This window comes from Lithobates pipiens, unplaced genomic scaffold (assembly GCF_037356315.1).
Source record: "Lithobates pipiens isolate NorthernLeopardFrog02 unplaced genomic scaffold, aLitPip1_a1.2 Scaffold_22, whole genome shotgun sequence".
NCBI classification, from domain to species: Eukaryota; Metazoa; Chordata; class Amphibia; order Anura; family Ranidae; genus Lithobates; species Lithobates pipiens.
Window position 1 is genome coordinate 41,709,214 of NW_027507784.1, and position 27,371 is coordinate 41,736,584.

The following is a 27,371-nucleotide window of genomic DNA, read 5'->3' on the forward strand; positions in this document are numbered from 1 at the left end:
TATCATCTCTAGATGGCACTTTATAGGAATAAAATAGTTTATTACTATGAATGATCATCAGCTCAATCTAGTAGCCAGAATGCAGCATTTACATAGTTCACTGCTGTTAATCTATTGTTAAAGGGACAATTAAACTTTTGAACTGAGTAGAAAAGCCTGTGGTCTTCCAGCATGCTGCAGAGAAGGACCATGGCTCTCTGTGTGAGCGCAGTGGTCTCCCTGCAGAGGTTTGCCTGGTCTCCTGTGAGAGCATGTTGCCATGCTCAGGAGTTGGAGCCGATGAATCCCTGCACTCACAGTTCTTTCTTAGCCAATTGGAATTGAGTGATGCTTGACATCAACACAGTACACTCTTGGTGAAAAAGACGTACTGCAGGGGCTAGCTACAGATTGAAGGTAAGTATTACAGCCAGAGCTTGTCTTCTTCTAAAAATAAACTCTAATGAAAAATTATCTGGTAGTTTGCCTTTAAACTCCGAAATAGAACAACAGCACCTGTTCACTTTTTTTTCTTTGTTTTTGCAGTCTTGGCCTTGCAGTCAATCTCAGAAGCTGCCTCCATCTCTCCTCGCCTGCCCAAACAATTGGTCATGACCGCCATCATTGTGGCGAACCAGGAATCGCTTAACCTGGATCAGTTGTCTTTGAGCTGGGAACATAATGGGCGCCCCCTGGTGGAGTACAAAGATAATATCATGACCTCTCATGAGCCCAGGGCATTGATGCCTCAGGAGAAGTTTCATATGGGTAACGTCTCTCTGATCCTTATTAATATCACCAAGAACGACACCGGAAACTACACCTGCATGATCGAATATGATGGGACGCAACAGATCATCCAATACTATCTTCAAGTAGAGAGTAAGGTTGAACCAATAAATCGTTGTAATGCAATGAACAGGAAACAAAATCTGGAAAATAGGCAAAACAGAGTCTTGCTTATCATTTTAGAACAGCATTTCTCAACTTTTTCAGTTGTAGCACCCCTAAAACTATGCAAAATCCTGAAGCACCCCCTTCATTACACCAGAGTCTCCCTATACATGAGAGCCTCCCATCACATCAGCTTCACCCCTAGATATCAGAGACCACTTATTTATGAGTCTTACCATACATCAGCATCCCCCATCATATCCAAGGTTCTTCATCACATCAGAGGCCCCCTTTCACATAAGAGACCCCATCACATCAGTGTCGCCCCTAGACATCAAAGACAACCTATTTATGAGTGTCACCATCACATCAGCATCCCCCTATCATATCTGAGACTCTCCATCACATCAGAGGCACCCCATCACCTCAGAGTGCCCCCATACTTCAGAGGCCCCTCTATACGTGAGTCCCTCCATCTCACGAGCATTGCCCCATATATCAAAGACCCTCTATACATGAGTCTCATCATCACATCAGCATCCCCTATCATATCTGAGATTCTCCCTCACATCAGAGGCTCCCTTTGACATCTGAGACCCCATCACCTAAGAGTACTCCCATACTTCATAGGCCCCTCTATAAGTGAGTCCCCCCATCTCATGAGCATCACTCCTATATATCAGAGACACCATATACATGAGTCCCACCATCACATCAGCATCCTCCCCATCATATCAGAGGTTCTCCATCACATCAGAATCCCCCTTCACATCAGAGACCCCATCACCTCAGATTTCCCCCTATACCTATACCCCTATGCCCCTTTATACGTCCATAAATTAGAGACCCCCTATATATATGAGTCCCACCATCACATCAGATGGTGGGACATTATATCAGAGGTTCTCCATCACATCAGAGTCCCTCATCACATCACAGACTCCCATCAAATCAGAGTACCTTCTATTCCTCAGGGGCCACTCTATACATCAGAGTTGCCCATTGCAGCAGAGTCACCCCTATACATCAGATACCCCCTACCCAAATGGAACTTCAGTGCAGGGGCGTAACTAGAAATCATAGAGCCCCATAGCAAAATGTTGTATGCCCCCCCGCAAACAGCCCCCCTCCCCACAAATTAAATAGTGGGCGTGGCTTAAAGGGCGTGGCTCAAAGGGGTGTGCTTCAAGTCTGAGAGGAAGGAAGGAAGGAAGGAAGGAAAGGAAGGAAGGAAGGAAAGAAAGAGAAAGAAAGAAAGAAAGAAAGAAAGAAAGAAAGAAAGAAAGAAAAAAGAAAAGAGAGGGATGGAGGGACAACAGGCCCAGATCCTACACCACAATAGCAATATATGTATTCCAGAAAGTTTAACAATCAACAGATAAAGATACTCCAAACACCTGGTGTTAGTGCTTCAATCATCACAGCACCATGGTTGTTATGGTGTCAGGATGATTAAAGCGCATTATTTCTATTATTACATTGTAATATAACATGAAATCGTTCAACTCACCTTAATGCAGAATCAGTGGGAGCCCCGAGTGTGTCACTTGCCACTTCGCCTGCCACTAGATGCCAATGTGGAAAAACACGGCATTATCCCCCTCCCCCCATAGTCCTCCATCAGTATAGACCCTCCTCCATCAGTACAGACCCCCTGGACAAACCAGCCCCATCTGTACAGACCCCCCAGGACAACTCAACCACCTCCATTTGTACAGACCTCCTCCAGGAGTACAGAACCCCCCAGGACAATTCACCCCCCCCAAGAGTACAGACCCCCAGGAGAATTCACCCCCCCAAGGAGTACAGACCCCCCCAGGACAATTCACCCCCCGAGGAGTACAGACGCCCCCAGGACAATTCACCCCCCAGGAGTACAGACCCCCAGAAGAATTCACCCCCCAGGGAGTACAGACCCCTCCCAGGAGAATTCATCACCCTCAGGGGTACAGACGCCCCCAGGACAATCCCCCCCAGGAGTACAGACCCCCCCAGGACTCATTGTGCTCATCTCCACACCTTTTACAGAACCAGGGGGCGAAGCCTGGGTGGCAAGAAAGTGGACAATAGAAATGGAGCTCCACTTCTATTGCAGCCGCTTTCAATGGTCTTAACTGGTCTTCTGTAAAATGGTGACGGAGACAGAAATGACCAGTGCCGCGGACCTCTAGCGGCTTCAAGGAAAAAAAAAGTTGCCAAGTACAGTATGCATTCCTCATCCTCCCCGGGCCCCACTCGGCTGCAGGCCCCATATGCTTCACAATACTGAGGAACTCTGGTTGAGAAACACTGTTTTAGAAACACTACAGTCTCTTCTGCAATATGAAATATTTCAGGGTTGCACTTGCTCAGGGATAGGGGTGGGGTTTAGTTTGACTCTATTAGAACTGTAAACTAATGGGAATGAGTCTTTTTTTTCAGCCTAAATTACTACATACATTATTTAGCCAAAAGGATTTGGACGCTTGACCATCACACCTACATGAGCTTGCTGGACTTCTCATTCCAAAACCAGGACTTGGCGTCCACTCTTCTGGGAAGGCTTTCTCCGAGATTTTGGAAGGTGTCTGTGGGAAATTGTGCTCATTTGTGCAGTCAGGTACTGATGTTGGATGAGAAGACCTGGCTCACAATCAAAGTTCCAACTTATCCCAAAAGAAGTTCAGTAGGGTGGAGGTCTGTTCCTCCACACAAAACTCATCAAACTGTGTCTTTATGAAGCTGGCTTTGTTCACAAGGGCACAGTCATACTGGAACAGAAAAGGGTCCTCATAAACCTTAAGGTTGGAAGAGCACAATAGTCTATAATGTATTTACATAATGTAACATAGCAGTACCCATCACCGATTGTCAATGTTCCATAAACCAGCCATATAGGGTACATAAAATATAGTCATGATCAGATTAATGTTGAAGAGGAAAGATTAACACTGAAACCCTAGGGTTATACTATTAGTATAGAAATGTATGATGGTATTTGGTCAGGGTGGATGGATTCTAAACTTCTCCACACCAAAGGATTTCCGCAGTTTCCTTCGTTGGGTGTCTGAATGGTTCCAAGGATAAAGCGGAAGTTTAGTTATGGATATTTTACATATGTTACATTGATCCAGTTTGGACCGATGGAAGCATGTACAGTTTCTCACAAAAGTGAGTACACCCCTCACATTTTTGTAAATATTTTATTCTATCTTTTCATGTGACAACACTGAAGAAATGACACTTTTCTACAATGTAAAGTAGTGAGTGTACAGCTTGTATAACAGTGTAAATTTGCTGTCCCCTCAAAATAACTCAACACACAGCCATTAATGTCTAAACCGCTGGCAACAAAAGTGAGTACACCCCTAAGTGAAAATGTCCAAATTGGGCCCAACGTGTCAATATTTTGTGTGGCCACCATTATTTTCCAGCACTGCCTTAACCCTCCATGCATGGAGGTCACCAGAGCTTCACAGGTCACCACTGGAGTCCTCTTCCCCTCCTCCATGACGATATCACAGAGCTGGTGGATGTTGGAGATCTTGCGCTACTCCACCTTCCGTTTGAGGATGCCCCACAGATGCTCAATAGGGTTTAGGTCTGGAGACATGCTTGGCCAGTCCATCACCTTTCCCCTTAGCTTCTTTAGCAAGGCAGTGGTGGTCTTGGAGGTGTGTTTTGGGTCGTTATCATGTTGGAATACTGCCCTGTGGCCCAGTCTCTGAAGGGAGGGGATCGTGCTCTGCTTCAGTATGTCACAGTACATGTTGTTTCCTCAATGATCTGTAGCTTCCCAGTGCCGGCAGCACTCATGTAACCCCAGAACATGACACTCCCACCACCATGCTTGACTGTAGGCAAGACACACTTGTCTTTGTCCTCCTCACCTGTTTGCCGCCACACACGCTTGACACCATCTGAACCAAATAAGTTTATCTTGGTGTCATCAGACCACAGGACATGGTTCCAGTACTCCATGTCCTTAGTCTGCTTGTCTTCAGCTGGCTTTCTTGTGCATTATCTTTAGAAGAGGCTTCCTTCTGGGATGACAGCCATGAAGACCAATTTGATGCAGTGTGCGGCATATGGTCTGAGCACTGACAGGCTGACCCTCCACCCCTTCAACCTCTGCAGCAATGCTGACAGCACTCATACGTCTATTTCCCAAAGACAACCTCCGGATATGAGACTGAGCATGTGCACTCAACTTTTTGGTCGACCATGGCGAGGCCTGTTCTGAGTGGAAACAGTCCTGTTAAACCGCTGTGTGGTCTTGGCCACCATGCTGCAGCTCAGTATCAGGGTCTTGGCAATCATCTTATAGCCTAGGCCAGGGATGTGCAATTAGCGGACCTCCAGCTGTTGCAGAACTACAATTCCCATCATGCCTCTGCCTCTGGGTGTCATGCTTGTGGCTGTCAGAGTCTTGCTATACCTCATGGGACTTGTAGTTCTGCAACAGCTGGAGGTCCGCTAATTGCATATCCCCGGCCTAGGCCATCTTTATGTAGAGCAACAATTTTTTTTCTTCAGATCCTCAGAGAGTTATTTGCCATGAGGTGCCACTTCCAGTGACCAGTATGAGAGAGTGAAGCGATAACACCAAATTTAACACACCTGCTCCCCATTCACACCTGAGACCTTGTAACACTAACGAGTCACATGACACTGGGGAGGGAAAATGGCTAACTGGGCCCAATTTGGAAATTTTCACTTAGGGGTGTACTCACTTTTGTTGCCAGCGGTTTAGACATTAATGGCTGTGTGTTGAGTTATTTTGAGGGGACAGCAAATGTACACTGTTATACAAGCTGTACACTCACTACTTTTCATTGTCGCAAAGTGTAATTTCTTCAGTGTTGTCACATGAAAAGGTATAATAAAATATTTACAAAAATGTGAGGGGTGTACTCACTTTTGTGAGATATTGTATATGTCATACCTGTGAGATCCTCGTGGGAGCTGGAAATCACTGTAGTACGCATCGCAACTACAGTGGTCACTGTTAGTTTCTTGGGGCTTTGCATTGAGAAAATGCTAAGTGTTTTCTGAATAGTGCTCCAGCTCAGCGGATGACCCCCTGTATTCACTAAGCAGAAGGGCGACTCCTCAGCACGAGACCCAGAAGCTAGTGGAGATCACTGTAGTAGGGCTTCCAACTACAGTGATTTCCAGCTTCCACGGGGAATCCCACAGGTATGGCATATACAGTACTTGCTTCCAATAGAACTACAAATAAACTTCAGCTTTAAACCGCCGCACCAAGTATCAATTGTCCAGGTACAAATATCTTCCAAAATGCATTTGGATACAGGATGGAGCCAACACAATTTGGGAGCCTCAAAATTCCCCTCTTTATCAGGGCTTAAAAATGGGAAGATGCATGCTGGCCAGAATGGAATTTGTTCACTAGAGGAGTGTGAAGTCCTTTAACAGGATGGCACTCATCTTGTCTAAAAACGTTATATTCTCATCTTCTATTCTGCCCAGCATGCATCATTCCCCATTTTCAAGCCCTGATGAAGGAAGCCATTCTGAAGCTCCCGAAATGTGTTGGCTCCATCTTTTGTGGAATAAATTTGTACCTGAACAATTCATTCTTGGTGTGGTTCTTCAATCCCAAATCCATGATGGGATATATGACACAGCAAGCAGTAAATAATGTAACAGATTACTTTCAAAGCGATAATACGATGGCTATCCAATCAACTCCCTCGAAGAGAACATTTTCGGAATTAATAGATTATTCTACAGTCAACACATGAATACCAATTCATTTTATTTGATGTGATGGAGGAGAACCCTTACACTTATTCTTCTCTTTCCCAGAATACCAGATCAAGTTGACTGATCTGTCACGCAAGAAGTTTGTAGAGACCAGTGATAAGGATGGTAAGACCTATATTCTAATTATTACTCACTTGCTTTTCTTTACCTTCTGAAATCCTTTTCTGCAAGCAGTGTGTGGTGGGAACTATGTTCTATATCACGGGTGGGCAACCCCCGGCACTGGTGCCGCGAGCGGCACTCAAAGCCTCTTTTACCGGCACTGGACTCCCTCCCCATCAGCAGAGTGGTGCCGGAAAGTGTCGGTGAGACACTAATGCATTCCAGTCTCAGAGTTCCCCACTCCGCACTGGGGGGGAGGCACTGCGCCCCCACTCATTGTAAAAGATGGGGGACATTGTTTGGTTTTCTAACTTTGCTGTAGCTGTGATCATCAGCTTTTGTGATGGGGAAGAGATTGGGTGCAGTTCTGTTTCCAGGAGGAGGAGGACTGTCATTGGCCACTGCTAAAGCCAATCACAGTCCTGCTAGCCCCGCCCAACATCTGGAGGAAGACGACTGGCTTGGTTGTCACTACCAATCTCAGAAAGAAGGGATTTCACTGATGGAGAAAACCCCAATCAGGTGACAGTTTGTGGAATTATTGTTGAGTTTCTGGGAACTTTGTTGAAATTATTCCTGAACCTTTGTGTCACTTACTACTGAACCCCGGCACTCTGTGTCCCTTTAAGCCACAGTAGGTATTCAGCGCAATGAAAATCACACTCAACCTTTCCTGTGGTGCAGAGCGCCGCACTTTTCCTCAGCTGTGGGGGCCCAACTTATGATCCTGCACACAGGCCCACTGCTTTCAGAAAATGCCCCTGACCTGAGCTCATCATTGCACATCCATTCCAGATGCTTGTATGTGACATCACATACATCTCATACATCTCATACATCACATACATCCCATACATCACATACATCACATACATCTCATACATCACATACATCTCATACATCACATACATCCCATACAAGCACGTGGGCTGGATGCGAGAGGCGGATCAGCAGGATGAGTGTGACAGGACAGGTAGATGTGTCTCATCTCTGTTTCCTTTCACTTCTCTGAATATCACACATATCATAGATGAGAAGAGTGAACAGCAATAGAGAAGATGAGAGGAGGGTACAGCAGTGGGGAAAATGAGCAGAAGGGGTTCAGAGGTGGGACAGAAGAGCAGGAGGGTACAGTGGTGGGGCAGATGTGCAGGAGGTAAAGTAGTGGGAGGGATGAGAAGGGGGTTCAGCGGTGGGACAGAAAATCGGGGGGTACAGTGATGGGGCGGAAGAGCAGGGGGTTACAGTGGTGGGGCAGATGAGCGGGGGGGGGATTCAATGTTGGAGAAGATGAAAAGGGGGTTCAGTGGTGGGACAGATGAGCATGGGGGTTCAGTGTTGGGGCAGATGAGAAGGGGGTACAGAGGTGGGACAGAAGAGCAGGGGGGTACAGCAGTGGGGCAGATGTGAAAGGAGGTGCATTAGTGGGACAGATGAGCAGGGGGTGACAGTGGTTGGGCAGAAGAGCAGGGGGTACAGGGGTGGGGCAGATGTACAGGGGGGGTACAGTGGAAGGGCAGAGGAGAAAGGAGGTACATTGGTGGAACAGATGAGCAGGGGGAACAGAGGTGGGACAGATGTACAGGGAGGTACAGTGGTGGGGCAGATGAGAAGATAAGTTCAGTTTTAGGTCAGATGAGAAGATGGTTCAGTGGTAAGACAGAAGAGCATGGGGTACGGCAGTGGGGCAGATGTGCAGGGAGGTACAGTGGTGGGGCAGATGAGAAAGGGGGAACATTGGTGGGGCAGATGAGCATGGGGTTACTGTGATGGGACAGAAGAGCAGGGGGTTACAGTGGTGGAACAGATGAGCAGGGGGTACAGAGGTGGAGCAGATGTGTAGGGTGGTACAGTGGTGGGGCAGATGTGTGGTACAGTGGTGGGGCAGATGTGCAGGGTGGTACAATGGTGGGGCAGATGTGCAGGGTGGTACAATGGTGGGGCAGATGTGCAGGGGGTTATGGTGGTGGGGCAGATGTGTAGGGTGGTGCAGTGGTGGGGCAGATGTGCAGGGGGTTACAGTAGTGGGACAGATGAGCATGGGGTACAGTGGTGGGACAGAGGAGCAGGGGGGTACAGTGGTGAAGCAAATTTGCAGGGGGGGACAGTGATCTCAGGTGTGAAGGTGCATGAATTGGGGCTGATCTGAAGTGTGGAGTTGATGGAATTGGGGCTGATCTCAGGCGTGAGAGTGTGGGATGTTAATTTCTCACTACTACTCAAGTAGTTTACAGCATTTACTTTATAGAAAATGATTTTCGTGATTGAGATTGTGAAGTTTTTCGTTATAAAATCGTCACTCTCAATTTCTTTGAAAAGTATTTTTCAGCACACTGTGCTCAAAAAGTTGCCTACCCTGTTTTAGAATCTAGATCATTGGTGATGAATTCTAACACTGATTGAATAATGAATGTTGCCTTCTAAGGATACCAGCTGGGCTCACCAATCCCTAGTGGTTGGCAGCCATATGGGCCATCCAATATGATGATGATGGATCAGGCAAAAGTTTCAAGAAGGCTGTCCTAAAAACACCTTTCAATTTTCCCTCCCAGTTTTGGATCTATTGGAAAAGAAAAAGAACCTTTGTCAGGTCCTTACTGCCGTCACTATTTGTTCTGGTGATCTTTGTCACTGGGATAGAAAGTGATGGGAAATATAAACCAGCCCTGATAAAGAAGATTGCTAAGACCCCCAAAACCCACTGAATTGTGCCTTCTAAAGATACCAGCTTGGGTCGCCAATCCCTAGAGGTTGGAAGTCATATGGGACACCCACTATGACGATAGTAGGTGGTGTCCTCTGTACTGCAGTAAGCTGAAGCTAAATTGTGTTGGATTCAACTCCTGTGTCTTATTGAAGAGTAAAAGTGATTGTAAAGGGTCGTTTTTTTTTTTAAGTTTAAAATAACAAACATGTCATACTTACCTCCACTGTGCAGCTCGTTTTGCACAGAGTGGCCCCCGAACCTTGACTTCTGGGGTCCCTCGGTGGCTCTTGCAGCTCCTCCCTGCATCAGATAACCGAATGGTGGGAAATTAGTGTAGCGCTAATAATGTTTGGTAAAAATACCAAAAAGTGTATCCAAAACACGATGTTAATGTTTAAGTGAATAAACAATATATAAGAGTAAAAAAAATAAATGTGCATAACACAATAAACTCAATTTGTGCGTTGAGTCCAATTAGAAGTGTAAACTCCAATTAATGATATGGAGAACAGTCCACATGAACAGAAAAGTGAACAGATGGAACTTCTTCCTGTTGAGTGACACCAAACCAAGCAAAGGAAAACAGCAAATTGTCTGTAGTCACTCTAAAACAACCCTTCAATGATAAGAAGATGGATACTTTTACCGACTGGGATGGACACACATGTCGTACGACATTGAGTCAGTAAGGCTTGGAATCCTGGGTAGTCCAGATCAGATGCTGTGTATGGATGATGGTCAGACGGATCAGGTGCAGGGTCCCGATTCTCAGTCTACGAACTCAACAAATACTGTACACTCAGAGTAAGTGTACCCAGGAATGGCTCTTCATAGGCTCCAATGGTAAAAATATGTGTAGTGCCGGCTCCTGAAGAGCACGTGCTATGCGTTTTTCAAAGTTAAGGTTATACCTGAACTACAGTTTGGTTTGGGTACAATTGTCTAAATTTGGACTTCAGCATCAGTCTGACTGGACTATGAGATGTTCCACCCTGACCACAGGGGGCACTGTCTCTTCTGGCAGGTATGGATCTATGGTCTGGTTGGGTGCTAAAGTTACTCTCTCTCGGAGCCTGCCCAGTGGGTGTGGCGCTCTTGCTGTGCTTTCTGGGAGAGGGTATTTAAAGTGGTTGTATACTCTTTTTTTTTTACTTTTACCTACAGGAAAGCCTATAATAAGGCTTACCTGTAGGTAAAAAAAATATCTCCTAAACCTGTACGGTTTAGGAGATATTCCCCTCGATATGCGCCGCTGACTGCAGCGGCGCATGCGCACAAGGGGATTCTCGGCTGAAAATCCGGCAGTGGCGGACCGGCCGGGATGAAATCTCCCGCGCGCATGCGCGTGAGTGACGATATCGCGGCTCCGGCCACTCACAGCGCCGGAGCCGCGATACCCGGAAGAAACGCAGAGGGAGCATGTCAGCTCCCTCGGCGTGGATCGGGCCAGATGGCGGGGCCTCGTTCTAAGGTAAGTGTTCCATAATGAGCTAGTATGCGGTGCATACTAGCTCATTATGCCTTTTGCTTTGCAGACAGGCATGTACTGGCCATTGGGACTACTGGGAGTTTCCCGGTGGGCCGATGGCTCAGTGGGCCACTCTGATGTAAGGGGGCTGGTGATGGGACACTCTGACGTAAGGGGGCTGCTCATAGGACACTCTGACGTAAGGGGGCTGCTCATGGGACACTCTGACGTAAGGGGGCTGCTCATGGGACACTCTGACGTAAGGGGGCTGCTCATGGGACACTCTGACGTAAGGGGGCTGCTCATGGGACACTCTGACGTAAGGGGGCTGCTCATGGGACACTCTGACGTAAGGGGGCTGCTCATGGGACACTCTGACGTAAGGGGGCTGCTCATGGGACACTCTGACGTAAGGGGGCTGCTCATGGGACACTCTGACGTAAGGGGGCTGCTCATGGGACACTCTGACGTAAGGGGGCTGCTCATGGGACACTCTGACGTAAGGGGGCTGCTCATGGGACACTCTGACATAAGGGGGCTGCTCATGGGACACTCTGACGTAAGGGGGCTGCTCATGGGACACTCTGATGTAAGGGGGTTGGTAATAGGACACTCTGATATAAGGGGTGCTGATGGGACACTCTGTTGTAAGGGAGCTGGTGATGGGACACTCTGATGTAAGGGAGTGCTGATGGGACACTCTGTTGTAAGGGAGCTGGTGATGGGACACTCTGATGTAAGGGAGTGCTGATGGGACACTCAAAATGTAAGTGGGCCGGTCTGGATGAAGTCCAGGGCCAAATTTCTGTCCCAGTCCAGCCCTGTTTGCAGGTGGTAAAAAAAAAAAAAAAACATCTGTGGGTTTACTACCGCTTTAAGATGCGGACATCACGTGGTTCGATGTTCCGGTCCAGAAGGATGTACTGACTTCATGATCTTGGTCCTCCTGACCAGCCCCCAGGAAGGCTATGGCCTGGGGTGCGGATCCACCAGATCTTGATGTCTCGGGGCTGGCTAGCCCGAGGCAAGGAAACAAAAGGAGGATTGTGAGGTGTTTGGGTGCCATCTCCGGTTTGGGAGAGACCCAGTGACTTCACGCTATCCAGGGGAGGACTCTTCAGAAGAAGACCACGTATGGGTTGGTTTCTTAGTAAGAGCCTGGAAGGGCTGAAGTACCCAAGAGAATCCGGTCTCGTGGATATCGCCAAGCTGGCTGAAAGATCCAGGTATCACACGAGTGTTGTTCAAGTTTAGTTTCCCTACGTGTTCTACAACGTCTGTGACAGAGACATTATCTTGTATGTTCTACAACAACGTCTGTGGCAGAGACTTGTTCCTGAGTTTGGCACTTTGTTGGCTGCTAGGCCTTGTGAGAGAGGGACTGTCCAACTTGAGTGAACATCCAGTTGTGAATGGCTATTCTCTGGATGCAGTCAAAGTAAACAAGTTCTTCGACATTTGACTTTGACACTAAGAGTACCTGAACTTCCTTTCCAACCCTCTGATCCCAATTTAAGAGACTGTTCATTGTCTACGTTTTTTGCAAATAAAATCCATTCAAGTGGATCTGTTGTCAGTCTCTCGAGTTACTGGGCCATCTACCACAGGACACCCCTAGACGTTAAGTGAGGAGAAAAGAAGGTAACGGTAAGCCCAAATCTAGCCGGCAGCTCCTTGGGGGGGTTAGTGCTACATATGGAAAAGAAAGGAGAGCTCCGGATGGTGCAGGTCAAACCAATAGGTTTATTAGGAAATGTCATACATTAAAATGACAAAAATCAAAGTGATCACAAAAAGATATAAAAATCAACGTGGGGTGCAGTAAATGCTAGCATTTACTGCACCCCACATTGCTTTATATTTCTTTTTAAATTTTGTGATCACTTTTATTTTTGTCATTTTAATGTATGACATATCCTAATAAACGTATTGGTTTGACCTGCACCATCCGGAGCGCTCCTTTCTTTTCCATATTTTTCCCATTGGAGCCTATGAGGAGCTGTTCCTGGGTACACTTACTGGGTGTACAGTATTTGTGGAGTTTGTAGACTGAGAATCGGGGACCCTGCACCTGATCCGTCTGACCATCATCCATTTTTCAAGGGCAGGTGAGCAAAATGTGGCACAATGCCCTGCTCTGTTGTATTTTAAATATTAAAAATAAATAAGTTGACTAATTGCTGGAATTCCCTCTTGCAGAAGGCTTTAATACCGGTGGAATGTGGACATTTGTGAATGATTTTGGTCGTCTTTAATACCACGTCTTTTTCTTTATCTTGTTCAGAGCAGAAGATTAAGCTGACGAAACGGTCATCGAAGAAATCTGGTAAGCAATTACTTGCAGGAGCTTTTCTTGTTGCCGCACATGCTGAATGGAACACTAACCTCTCTGCAGGAAAGGCACTTAAAGTGACGGTCACTCAGAAAAAAACAAAGCTGGTACCAGGCATGAAGTGCTTGTTGCATGACATCTCCCCATGCTCTTGTGCCCCAGGCATACCTGTCCTATCTGTCCTATCTCTTGCTAGTGATGGATCTTGCTCGACCACACTCTTCTCACACATTCCAATTGGTCAATAAAGCAGTCCATATTAGTGATGTGCCAATAGGAATGTGGGTGGGTGGGAGAGTAAGAGAGGGTTGGCACGCTCCGACATGATCCTGAGAGCTGCCACAGGTATGCAAAGACATCTCTAGGTACCTACATACCTCCCAACTTTTTGAAATGGGAATGAGGGACACCTATCAGCAAAAGTATGTAGGCATATGACACACCCCTTGCCACGCCCCCTTAAAAGGGGAATTATACAAAAAAACAAGATAGGTTAAACCCACAAGTGCTTTTTTTACCACTACTATTCCTTTATATTGGCTTTTGGAATTTACAAATGCAGCAATTTAGAAATCAGATGAAAAAAAATTTAGATCCTGCCCTCAAACTTTGTGCGTCAGAAAATCTGGCGGAAAAAATCCAATGGAGCCCACACACGATCGGATTTTCCGACAACATGATCCAATTGCACATTTTCCATTGGAAAATCCGTGTGTACAGGGCGTTACAGTTTGTAGCTACAGCCTGAGTAGAAAGGCCTGTCCATTGCCAAGAAGGACCCTTGCTCTTTGTGTGGAAACAGTGGTCTCTCTGCAGAGTTGCAACACGCCCCATGCTGAGTCAGAGTTCTCCAACTAGCAGTGAGCATGAGCTGTGCAGAGCTATAGTTCTGACGCAGTAAAGGGGAAGTCAGACCTCTGCTTCTATGTTCAGCGAAAGGGTCACACTCTCAGCATGCTGGGGGCAGGCTATTCTACTCAGGGAGTGGCTGCTTTAGATAATAAGCACACAGTAAGACATTGAACGCCCTTTGTTTTGTGCATCTGAAATGCAGTTAGCTGATTTATACTGAGTAATGCTGCGTACACACAATCGGAATTCCGGCCAAAAAAAGACAGATGAGAGCTTTTCATTGGAAAATGCGACCATGTGTATGCTCCATCAGAATTTAGCTGTCCAAATTTCCGCCAGCCAAAAATTTAGAGCATGTTCTCAATTTTCCCGATCGTTTTTCCAATCGTGTGTATGCAATTCCGACACGCCAAAAATCATGCATGCTCAGATTCAACTACGAAACGGAAGCTATTGGCTACTGGCTCTTGAACTTCCTTTTTCTACTCTCATCATACGTGTTGTACGTCGGAATTCTATTGGGAAAACCATCAGAGCTTTTTCTGACAAGAATTCCAATCGTGTGTATGCGGCATTAGAGTGCAGCACAGTTGCTTAGTGTCTAGCACTTCTGGCTTGCAGCTATAGGGTCACTGGTCCCAACCACAACACTATTTTCATGTTCTCCCTGTGCTTGTGTGGGTTTCCTTTGTGTACTAGGGCTAATTTAGATGGAAGTCAACTAACCTACTTACACAAGAACTTGGTTGGGATTTGAACTACAGACCAGGGGTGTATGTGCAGGGGTCGCAGGGGTCCCAATTGCGACCCATCCCCATGCTTCAGGGGGCCTATACAACCCCCTGTACACCTGGATAGGAAGGGCAGCACATATGATGAAGCGATCCCCTCTATTTTTCTCCTGCAGACTTTCAGCAACTGCGGGAGGAAAACGGAGGTGATCGGTTCCTCTACATGCTCCCCCTCCTATCCATCTCCTGCTGTGATTGGGCTCCTGTGTAATCCACCAGCCCCTCCTCATACCATGCAGCGCTGCAGGGTCCCCCCCTCCACTCTCCTACTGGCTGCTTATATTTTACCAAAGCCCTCCAACGGGGCTCCTAAATAAAAAAAAAGAATTGTAGATAAATAATATGGTAAAAAATAATAAAAACAAATAAAAGAAAAAGAAAAAAATACTGACACCAGTGGCAGAACTACCAGAGTCACAAAGGTTGCACTTGCGACCAGGTCCTGGCATTCCACCACTGTGGAGGGGGCCCCCGGACCGGGGTCAAGGGTGCTCTTTTTGATTTCTAGCATGGGCCCTGAAGGTTCTAATTTTGCCTCTGCCACAGACCCTAGAGCTTCAAGGCAGAAGTGCTAACCACTAAATCACTATTGCTACTTTACCATTTTATGAAAGACCAGGAAACCCAAAAGCATATAACAGTATTGAGGGATGGGGTGTCATGTGGAATGAGCCCTACTGTACCTTGCAATTCATACAGTCTTAAATCTCTAGAATGCCTCCAGCTATAGGTGTCTTAACAAGAACTCCCTAAACGAAACTTTTAGTACCCAGGACCACACTTGAAAGCAGTTTTTAATGCTTTACTTGAACTTAATAGTAGGAGAGCTGGGCGATAGAGGTGGAAAAAACAAGCTTCTACAGCTCCTTGGCTGGAAGCCTCTGGGGCATTGGTCATAAACCCTGTCCTCAAGGCCCACTAACAGGCCAGGTTTTATGTATTACCTTGGGGAGATGCAGACTAGAATACTGCAATCACTGAGCAGAAAATGATATCACCTGTGATGTATTTCAGTTATCTTGAAAACCTGGCCTGTTAGTGGGCCCTGAGGACAGGAGTTGACCACTGCTCTGGGGGGTATCAGCATCCAGAATTCATCACAAAGAACTTCTTCTGCTGCACATAAGCCCCAAAACAAAAGGTTTGAGCGTAACTCCATTCCAGTGATGACTCTAGCGGAAGATCTTCTTAGACCCATATGACCTGGCGATATCCTCTAAGTCTGTGCTCCATCTGAGGCCTCAAACCAGGCATTTAATGCATGCTCAACAAGGTAGGTTCTTGTAGGACATCTCCCTGTAGAGAAGGGGCACAAGGGGACCCTTCTAGAACTTTGGCCTCTCTGTTTTGTCAAAGTCCAACTCACTCATGACGAGTTCACCATGGGTGGGCCAGCTAACTTCTGCAGAAAGAAAATTTTGGCTTTTGGCTATACTTTAACTATATAACTAAACCCATCTAAAGATAGAACATTTTTTTTAGACGTGTACAATTTTTTGATGTACTAAAAACATGAAAGATAAGAGATGGAGTAGAGGACCCTTCTATGACAACTATGTTTTTACCATATATGTATATATAGATATAGATATATACGCATACATATACACAGAGCCTTGACAAAGTATTCATACCCCTTGAAATTTTCCACATTTTGTCATGGTACAACCAAAACGTAAATGTATTCTATTGGGATTTTATGTGATAGACCAACACAAAGTGGCACATAATTGTGAAGTGGAGCCCTGGCTCACATTGGTGTGATTTGGCATGCGGTTTGACATGTAAAATTGCATGCCAAACCGGCCGCAAGTGACGGCGATTGCACCGACCTAATCGGTGCGACGCCACATTTGCGGCACCAAAAGTTGTTTTTGTACTACTTTTGCCGATTTTGGGGTGCGATTTCCATTGACATATGTGCAGAAACCCACACAGATGTAGGTTTCTGCACATATGAAATCGGGACTAACATACGGGAATGAAAGCGTGCGAGTTCAGCTGCAGTCAGTGTGAAACAGGGCAGAAGGAAAATGATAAATAGTTTTCAAAATTTTTTACAAATAAATATGTGAAAAGTGTGGGGGGTACATTTGTATTGCGCCCCCCTGAGTTAATACTTTGTAGAACCGCCTTTCTCTGCAATTACAGCTGCAAGTCTTTTTGGGGATGTCTCTGCACATCTAGAGAGGGACATTTTTGCCTATTCTTCTCTGCAAAATAGCTTAAGCTCTGTCAGATTGGATGGAGACCGTCTGTGAACAGAAATTTTAAAGTCTTGCCACAAATTCTCAATTGGATTTAGGCCTGGACTTTGACTGGGCCATTCTAACACATGTTTAGGCTTTCATCTAAACCATTCTATTGTAGCTCTGGCTGTATGTTTAGGGTCCTTGTCCTGCTTGAAGGTGAACCTTCAGGCTTTACTCTAAAATTGACCTGTATTTGGCTCCATCCAACTTCCCATCAACTCTGACCAGCTTCCCTGTCCCTGCTGAAGAAAAGCATCCCCACAACATGATACTACCACCACCATGTTTGACGGTAGGATGGTGTGTTCAGGGTGATGTGCAGTGTCAATTTTCCGCCACACATACCGCTTTGCTTTTAGGCCAAAAATTTCAATTTTGGCCTCATCTTACCAGAGCACCTTCTTCCAAATGTTTCTTGTGTCCCCAACATGGCTTCTTGCAAACTGCAAACGGGACTTCATATGGCTTTCTTTCCACTATGGCTTTCTTCTTGCCACTCTTCCATAAAGGTCAGATTTATAAAATAGTTGTCCTGTGGACAGATTCTCCCACCTGAGATGTGGATCTCTGCAGCTCCCCCTGAGTTACCATGGACCTCTTGGCTGCTTCTCTGATGAATGCTCTCCTTGCCCAGCCTGTCAGTTTAGGTGGACGGCCATGTCTTGGTAGGTTTGCAGTCGTGCCATACTCTTTCCATTCTCAGATCATGGATTGTACAGAGCTCCATGAGATGTTCAAAGCATGGTATATATTTTTATAACCTAACCCTGCTTTAAACTTCTCCACAACTTTATCACTGACCTGTCTGGTGTGTTCGTTGGCCTTCATGACGCTGTTTGTTCACCATAGTTCTCTAACAAACCTCTGAAGGCTTCACAGAACAGCTGTGTTTATACTGAGATTAAATTACACACAGGTAGACTCTATGTACTAATTAGGTGACTTCCGAAGGCAATTGGTTCCAATAGATTTAGTTAGGGGTATCAAAAGCCAAGTTTTCCATACCCAATAGAGAGGATTAGAGTACAATGAAGAGAGAGAGAAGAGTAATGCACAGCTGAAGATCATGGGAACGGAACAGTGAAAATAAATGAGATAAGGTTTGGGCTTTTCTGCCCTTGTTCCCCCACCCACTTCCTTTCCTTCCTATCACCTTGTCCAGTGCACTCCATCTATTCATCCCACCGAGAGTACAGAGAAAGCACACTAACTGGAAGTCCAAGGAGGCCACACTTTATCATATTTCCAAGGACAACCCCTGTTTATATAGGTAATCTTATACATAGTTAGGGCCGCATCCACCATGGCCTCCCAGGAAGACACCCCAGGGGGAGTTGACGAGGTCCATTTTAACAAGATTTCTTTTTTGGCATAATACAAAAGATAGGAGATCAGTCATTTAGAATGGTGAGAGCGTTGGTCATCCTCCATACCTAGTAGGACTATGCCCTTGTACACACGGTCGGAGATTCTGACAACCAAATCCGTCTGATTTTTTTCCATCGGATCTTGTCCGAAACTGTTGCATACACACGGTCGGACATAGTTGTCGAAAAATCCGATCTTTCAGAACGTGATGAAGTAATTTCGTTACGATGGGACTACGTTCAGGCTAGTAGCCAATAGCTTTGATGTAGGAATTTGATCTGAGCATGCGTGGAATTCTCTACACATGATCGGAGTATGTCCTATCGGACCAGTTTGTCGAAAATATTTCCAGCAAGTTGGAAAATTTGGTCCAACAAATATTCAGACGGAAACAGTCCTATGCATACCACATACAGTCGGAATATCCGACAAAACGGTCCGATAGGACACATTCCGACAGAATCTCCGACCGTGTGTACAAGGGCTAAGACCCCATACACACTATTAGATTTTCTGCAGATTTTTGTCTTCAGATTTACCAAAACCATGTATTGCAAGGGCTTGGCTGATTGCATAGAAATTGAAACTCTTAAGATTTGACCTTAAGCCCCTGTACACACGGTTGGACATTCCGACAACAAAATCCGTCAGATTTTGTCCGACGGATTTTGTCCGAAACTGGTGTTGCATACACACGGTCGGACAAAGTTGTCGGAAAATCCGATCGTTCATAACGTTATGACGTTATTTAGTTACGACGGGAATACGTTCAGGCTAGTAGCCAATAGCTTTGGTCTCGTAATTTGATCTGAGCATGCGTGGCACTTTGTCCGATCGGAATTGTCTACAAACGATCAGACAAAGTCCGATCAGATCATGTTGTCAGAAAATATTTATATCCAGCTCGCAAACTTTGTTGGTCGGATAGTCCAACGGAAAAAGTCAGATGAAGCCCACACATGGTCAGATTATCCGACAACACAGTCCGATCGGACATTTTCCATCGGAATGTCCGACCATGTGTACAAGGGCTAAGAGTTTTGATATTATATGGTTTCGGTAAATATGGTTTTGGTAAATCTGAAGACAATTATCTGCAGAAAATATAATAGTGTGTATGGGGCTTTATTCCGGGGAGGTAGAGACAACTGAAACCTAAGATTATTCTCTGTGAAATTATAGGACCAATATGACACAATGAGAGGGCATTCTCAAAACATGAAAGTATGATTCAATGGACTCCAGGGGCAACTAGGGTCTCGATCCAGGTACATTCTGTGGAGTGTCAAAGGAGTGTAATATACCCCGTGTAAAAATATGAAATTAATTATGAATTTGAATAATGCTGATAATCTGATCTCTTTGATCCCTCAACAGTCAAGCAAAGCAATCTACTAAGCTCCGCACCATTTCTACAAATTGGAGGATATAAATCGGTCAGTGCTACACCTGGAGAAAACATTAGCCTGATGTGTAGATTCCACACGGATCCCTCCATGGAGCTGACCATGTTAGACATATGCTGGTCCAAGGACGGTGTCCCCATGTGGGTCTTCAACAAAGACTCCCAGGAGGATGATTCCAAGTTGGAAGAACTTTCTAGAGGAAACGCGAGCTTGAAGTTGACTTCCGTCCAGATGACAGACAGCGGGAGGTACACCTGCACCATCAGATACCGCTCAATGGAGCGTCGCTTACTCACTATTGTTAATGTGAAAGGTAGGTGATAGCTCCATTAAGGTCTGTTTATCCAAAACCGAGTAGAGTCATCCACAAGTTTCTCTCACATAGAGCCCAGCGGGAGAGATGTCTCTGCCATAGTTCAGTTTTTAGCCACCTTCAGCTGTTGTTTGCTTCAGTTCCTCCTGTTACATTCCCAACAATATAAATAAAATAAAAAAAATCCAGCAGGGATGATGGGACCCCTCATAATGGGCACATCAGGTGTACAGGCTTGGGAACTCAGTGCAGGGAGGGTGGGAAACCCCTCATAATGGGTACTGCGGGTGTGCAGGTCAAGAATCTCAGCACAGGGATGGTGGGAACACCTTATAATGGACACAGCAAGAGTGCAAACCTGGGAACTCAGCACAGGGATGGTGGGGACCCCTCATAATGGGCACAGCAAGAGTGCAAACCTGGGAACTCAGCACAGGGATGGTGGGAACACCTTATAATGGACACAGCAAGAGTGCAAACCTGGGAACTCAGCACAGGGATGGTGGGGAACACCTCATGATGGGCATAACAGGTAGACAGGCCCAGGAACTCAGCACGTGGGTCGTGGGAACCCCTCATAATGGGCACAGCAGGTGTACAGCCCTGAGAACTCAGCACAGGGTTGGTGGGAACACCTCATAAGGGGTACAGTGAGTGTGCAGATCCAGAAACACAACACAGGGATGTGGGAACTCCTCATAATGGGCATAGCAAGAGTGCACACCTGGGAACTCAGCACAGGGATGGTGGGAACCCCTCGTAAAAAGAGTACAGTGGGTGTGCTGATCCAGAAACTCAGCACAGGGATGGTGGGAACCCCTCATAATGGGAATAGGAGTTGTACAGACTTAGGCCGCATACACACGAGAGGATTGTCCATCCAACTTAGTCCGCTGAAACGTGTTTCAGCGGACAATCCGCTCGTGTGTGGGCTTCAGCGGACTTTTTCAGCGGACAGTCTGGCGGACTAAGTCTTTCGGAATTTCCGTAAGACAGTCCGTCCAAACTTGGTTTCAGCGGACAATCCGTTCGTGAGTAGGCTAGTTCGACGGACTAAGTATGGCGCATGCTCAGAAAGGATTTACACGGCGAAAGGTTGCATTGCAGTGTATTGGACGTCGTATTTCTAGTCCCGTCGTACGTGCCGTACACGTCATCGCGCAAGCTTTCGGCGGACTGTCTGTTCATCGTATGTGGTCAAGTCCGTTCATTCAAAATTAGGACGGACTGTCTGTCGGATTGTCTGACGAACTTAGTTGGGCAGACAATCCTCCCGTGTGTACGCGGCCTTAGAAATTCAGGAGAGGGATGGTGGAAACCCTCATAATGGATGCGGCAGGCATTCAAACCTGGGAACACAGCACAGGAATGGTGTAAACCTCAAATAAAGGGTACAGCAGGTAAGCAGACCCAAGAACTCACTAACCTTTCTTAACTACATTCACAATGAATATAAAAAATGGCAGAGGTTCCACTTTAACCACATCAACACCACCATATAGTAAAAATGCCGGAGAGGTGGCTTTCTTTTCTTTCATAAACGGCACTGCAGAAAACACACACGGGGCAGTGTGCCCTTTCAAAGTATGTTTGTGCCTTATCATCTCTGTGACGGCCAATCACATTACATTTGTGATCAAACACCTATATTTGGAAGCCCCCCTCCTTCCTCTTCTGGCAATTCTTAATGTAAGTAATGCTGCTCCCGCTCACCACCAACTAAATGGGGGGATGCTGAGTAGCAAGGGGGTACACTGAGTACAAGGCATATTGACCTGGCATTTTAGGGCTTCGAAAATGCAATCAAAACATCTTTTTTTTTTTTCAAAAATGTTTTTCCCCTTATACAGTTGTGATCATAAGTTTACATACCCTGGCAGAATTCATGATTTCTTAGTCATTTTTCAGAGAATAAGAATGGATAACACAAAAAGTTTTCTTTCTCTCATGGTTGTGATTAGTAGTGTTTGGCGGAAGCCATTTATTATCAGTCTACTGTGTTTACTCTTTTTAAATCTCAATGGCAACAGAAACTAACCAAATTACCCTGATCAAAAGTTTACACACCCCAGTTCTTAATACCGTGTATTGCCCCCTTTAACATCAATGACAGCTTGAAGTGTTTTGTGGTATTTGTGGATGAGGCTCTTTATCTTCTCAGATGGTAAAGCTGCCCATTCCTCTTGGCAAAAAGCCTCCAGTTCATGTAAATTCTTGGGCTGTCTTGCATGAACGGCACGTATGAGATCTCCCCAGAGGGGCTCAATGATATTGAGGTCAGAAGCCTGAGATGGCCACTCCAGAACCTTCACTTTATTCTGCTGTAGCCAATGACAGGTTGACTTGGCCTTGTGTTTGGATCATTGTCATGTTGGAAGGTCCAAGTACGTCCCATGCGCAGCTTCCTGGCTGATGAATGCAAATGTTCCTCCAGTATTTATTGATAACATACTGCATTTATCTTGCCATCAATTTTGACCAAATGTCCTGTGTCTTTGTAGCTCACACATCCCCAAAACATCAGCGATCCCCCTCCGTGTTTCACAGTAGGAATGGTGAACCTTTCATCATAGACCTTGTTGACTCCTCTCCAAATGTAGTGTTTATGACTGTGGCCAAAAAGCTATATTTTGGTCTCATCACTCCAAATGACTTTGTGCCAGAAGGTTTGAGGCTTTGTGCTGTTTGGCGTATTGTAAGCGGGATACTTTGTTGCATTTGCATAGTAATGGTTTTCTTCTGGCGACTTGATCATGCAGCCCATCTTTCTTCAAGTGCCTCCTTATTTTGCATCTTAAAATAGCCCCACCACATGTTTTCAGAGAGTCCTGTATTTATATATTTATGTACCTGAAGTTTTTTGTGGGTTTTTCTTTGCATCCCAAACAATTTTCCTGGTAGTTGTGGCTGATATTTTAGTTGGTCTACCTGACCGTGGTTTGGTTTCAACAGAACCCCTCATTTTCCACTTCTTGATTAGAGTTTGAACACTGCTGATTGTCATTCTCAATTCCTTGGATATCTTTTTAGATCCCTTTCCTGTTTTGTACAGTTCAACTACCTTTTCTGGCAGATCCTTTGACAATTCTATTTCTTTCCCCATGACTCAGAATCCAGAAATGTCAGTGCAGCACTGGATGAAAGATGCAAGGGTATGTCAGGAGTCCAGAAACTCATTGACCTTTTATACACACACAATATACACACACACAGGAGGCTGTTTTTTTATGTGTGGGGAGTAGCTTTCTTGCTGCCCCTCTCCAAAGTGCCACCCTAGGCCTGGGCCTTGTTGGCCTAGGCCAGGGATCCTCAAACTATGGCCCTCCAGCTGTTGCGGAACTACAGATCCCATAAGGTATTGTAAAACTCTGACATTCACAGACATGACTAGGCATGATGGGATTTGTAGTTCCTGAACAACTGGAGGGCCACAGTTTGAAGACCCCTGGCATAGACCAAGATACAGCATTGTCACAGTCCATGCCTACATAAAATTCTCCATCACAGTCCACCCCTACATGAAAGTCTCCATTACAGTCCACCCCTACATGACAGTCTCCATTACAGTCCACTCCTACATGAAAGCCTCCATCACAGTCCACTCCTACATGAAAGCCTCCATCACAGTCCACTCCTACATGAAAGCCTCCATCACAGTCCACTCCTACATGAAAGTCTCCATTACAGTCCACCCCTAAATGAAAGTCTCCATCACAGTCCACTCCTATATGAAAGCCTCCATTACAGTCCACCCCTACATGAAAGTTTCCATCACAGTCCACCCCTACATGACAGTCTCCATTACAGTCCACCCCTTTATGAAAGTGTCCATCTCAGTCCACTCCTACATGAAATTCTCCATCACAGTCCACTCCTACATGAAAGCCTCCATTGCAGTCCACCCGTATATGAAAGTCTCCATTACAGTCCACCCCTACATGAAAGTCTCCATTACAGTCCACTCCTACATGAAAGTTTCCATCACAGTCCACCCCTACATGAAAGTCTCCATTGCAGTCCACCCCTATATGAAAGTCTCCATTACAGTCCACCCCTACATGAAAGTCACCATCACAGCCCACTCCTATATGAAAGCCTCCATTATAGTCCACTCCTACATGAAAGTCTCCATTACAGTCCATCCCTACATGAAGGTCTCCATTACAGTCCACTCCTATATGAAAGCCTACATCACAGTTCACCCCTACATGAAAGCCTCCATTACAGTCCACTCCTACATGAAAGTCTTCATCATAGTCCACTCCTACATGAAAGTCTCCATCACAGTCCACTCCTACATGAAAGTCTCCATCACAGTCCACTCCTACATGAAAGACCTCTAGCCTATACACCCCCCCCCCCCCCCCTTCTATCCTGAATTCCAGAGACCAGTCCATACACAACTAATTGCTTATTATTTCTTTGTACAGAAGAATTGGACCCTTTGACAAAGCCAGACTCTCCAAAATCAGCACCAACAATCGGCAGCACTGATAAATACAGGAAAGAAAAAGTTGGAATGGTTGTCGGAGTGGTAGTCCTTGCAAACTGCCTGGTCTTTTTCATCTACTTTTTTATTGCACTTTAATTTTATTTTACCCACAATGCTATACAGCTGCTGTTGTTTTGGAATTAGAGCAGAATTGCAATATAGGAGTTTACTTTTAGGTAAACGTCGACGCGGCTTTGTTTATAAATAAAGTCACGTCAGACCTCACAGTTGGTTGATTTTTGACAAAAAGTATCTAAGTGGTTAGCATTGCTGCCTAGCAGCTTAAGGGTCGTTAGTTCAAATCCCTACCATGGAACTACCTGCTTGGAGTTTTTATCTCTTCCAGTAACAATTGCCCCCCCTGCAACAAAATGCCCCCACAACAACAATAGATTCACCTCAGAAACAATAGCTTCTCACCAGCAACAATAGCTCTCCTAGAAGCCAGGAGCAATAGATACCTCCTTCAACAGTAGATCCCTCTGGGCATCGGTTAGCCCCCCAGCAACATAAGACCCCTTTAACAACAATAGACAGCTTCCTCAACAATAAATGTTCCCAGCAACAAAAAATCCCCCAGTAGGCCACCATCAATAGACTCTCCAGCACACCCCAGCACCCCTTGCCATTGCATACATTTAATGCTGGAGGTGCCGCAACTGCGTTCCCCTTGAAAAAATTGTAAATTGCCCTAATATGTGTATGTATGAATCTGAGTTAGGGACCTTAGATTGTAAGCTTGAGGACAGGGACTGATGTGAATGTACAAAATATATATACTGTATAAAGCACTGCGTAATATATAACCGCTATATATAATTATATATATTGTATATTGTAATATATAATTACAGGTATCTAACAAAATGCTAAAAATTCTAAAATAACAAGCTAAAGATACATAGTAGGCAAAATCTTGCATATTGAATGTATGTTGTGACAGACTGGCATCTGTCACAATTATATATAAAAAACAAAACAAAAAAAACACCAAAACAAAATAAAAACAAAACACTTACCAATCTCGCAAATCCTTGCTGGTCTCAAAAGTATTCTAAAAAATGCCACAAATTCAAAAAAAACATTGCTGCAGCTATAAGGCTATAGAAGAGCCTCAGAATTCTGACTTTGAAACTCAAAATTCAAACTTTTAATTTCAGAATTCTGACTTTGAAACTCAGAATTCTGACTTTGAAACTCAGAATCATTACTTTTAATCTCAGAATTCTGACTTTGAAACTCAGAATTCTGACTTTTAATCTCAGAATTCTGACTTTGAAACTCAGAATTCTGACTTTTAATCTCAGAATTCAGATTTTCAAACTCAGAATTTAGTAAAAAAATGTTTGTTTTTTTTTTTACTTTAAGCTTTGCATTCATTGGGGGTCTTTCACAATTAGCAATAAAAAGAAGAAAAAAAAAATCACCTACCAGTCATGTAAATCCTTGCTGGTCTTAAAAGTACACCATGATATGCCACAAACACTAAAGAAATAAGTCTTGCCACAGCTACATGGCAGCTCAATTTTTGCATACCAGATGAGTGAAAGTTTTTGATTTCAGAATTGAATTATTCTTCGTTACAGTGACTGGGGTCTGTCACAATTATAAAAAAAAAATCAACAAAACAAAACAAAAAAAAATAATCACCAAATCCACTTGCCAGTCATGAAAATCCTTGCTAGTAAAATTAAAATTATTCTAGAAAATGCCACAAATTCTAAAACAAAAACCATTGCTACAGCTACATGGCAGGTCTGTTCTTGCATACTGACTGTTTTTGATTTTAGAATTACATTTTTCTTTATTGTATTTTGCACACAGTGGGGATCTGTCACAATTAGCAATAAAAAGAAAAAAAAATCACAAAAAATCACCTACCAATCATGCAAATCCTTGCTAGTCTTAAAAGTAAAAGTATCTTAAAAGTATGCCAAAATATGCCACAAACTGTAAAAAAAAATGCCACAAAATTTTAAAAAACTAAATTCTTACATTGTTTGCTAATTTTTGAATACAATAAAGAACATAAAATAAATTTTTTTTTTTTTTTAATTTATGGCAATTTGTTTTTTTATTGTATTCAAAAATTAGCAAAAAAAAAGAACATCACATACCAATCATTGGTGTATCCACATTCTCTTGACAAGGGGGATCATTTTTGCCGCATCATGGCCGCGACATGTCTACACCCTCATACGGCTGCCTTTGCAGCTTGGGTGAAGAGGGTGATAAAAATGCAGCTCAACCACCTGTCTTTACCAGTCCTCCACACAGGTCTTCACCTTTTTAAATATTACATTATGATTCTTGATTCATTTTCCCCAGATGTCAATCTTTAGTGCTATCATTCTTTCCATTTGACGCTGCTTAATAGGCCTCATGCATGCTGGTCGTTATGAAAACACCAGTAGCGTTAGCGCTAGAAAGTTGTAGCTGCATAATGAGTTTTGCAGCGTTTTTGTAGTAGCCTTTGCGTTTTTAGCGCTTTTTAGCAAAACTATATTCCCACAAAAACTTATGGCTCACAAAACACTCATAAATGCAGAATAGCCGCGTTTTTCTGCATTTTTCAATGTTAGAGCATTTTTACAGCTGAAAACTCCTCTTCAATCTTACTAGTACTTGGGGTTGGGGTTCCAGCCA

The 27,371-nt window shown here is 44.8% G+C and overlaps 1 protein-coding gene across 2 annotated transcripts; it reads left to right on the forward strand.

Moving 5' to 3' along the window:
- The first annotated feature begins 530 nt into the window (after positions 1-530).
- On the forward strand, positions 531-26,421 carry LOC143923668 (contactin-1-like). Of its 2 annotated transcripts, none has more exons than XM_077447478.1 (5): positions 531-861; positions 6,685-6,747; positions 13,204-13,245; positions 19,892-20,233; positions 24,664-26,421. In XM_077447478.1, the coding sequence occupies exons 1-5, from the start codon at positions 591-593 to the stop codon at positions 24,819-24,821; spliced, it is 876 nt and encodes a 291-aa protein (XP_077303604.1). In that variant the 5' UTR covers positions 531-590; the 3' UTR covers positions 24,822-26,421. The 2 variants fall into 2 exon arrangements, with proteins under 2 accessions (XP_077303604.1, XP_077303605.1); XM_077447479.1 differs by having other exon boundaries at positions 24,667-26,421.
- The last annotated feature ends 950 nt before the right edge of the window (positions 26,422-27,371 follow it).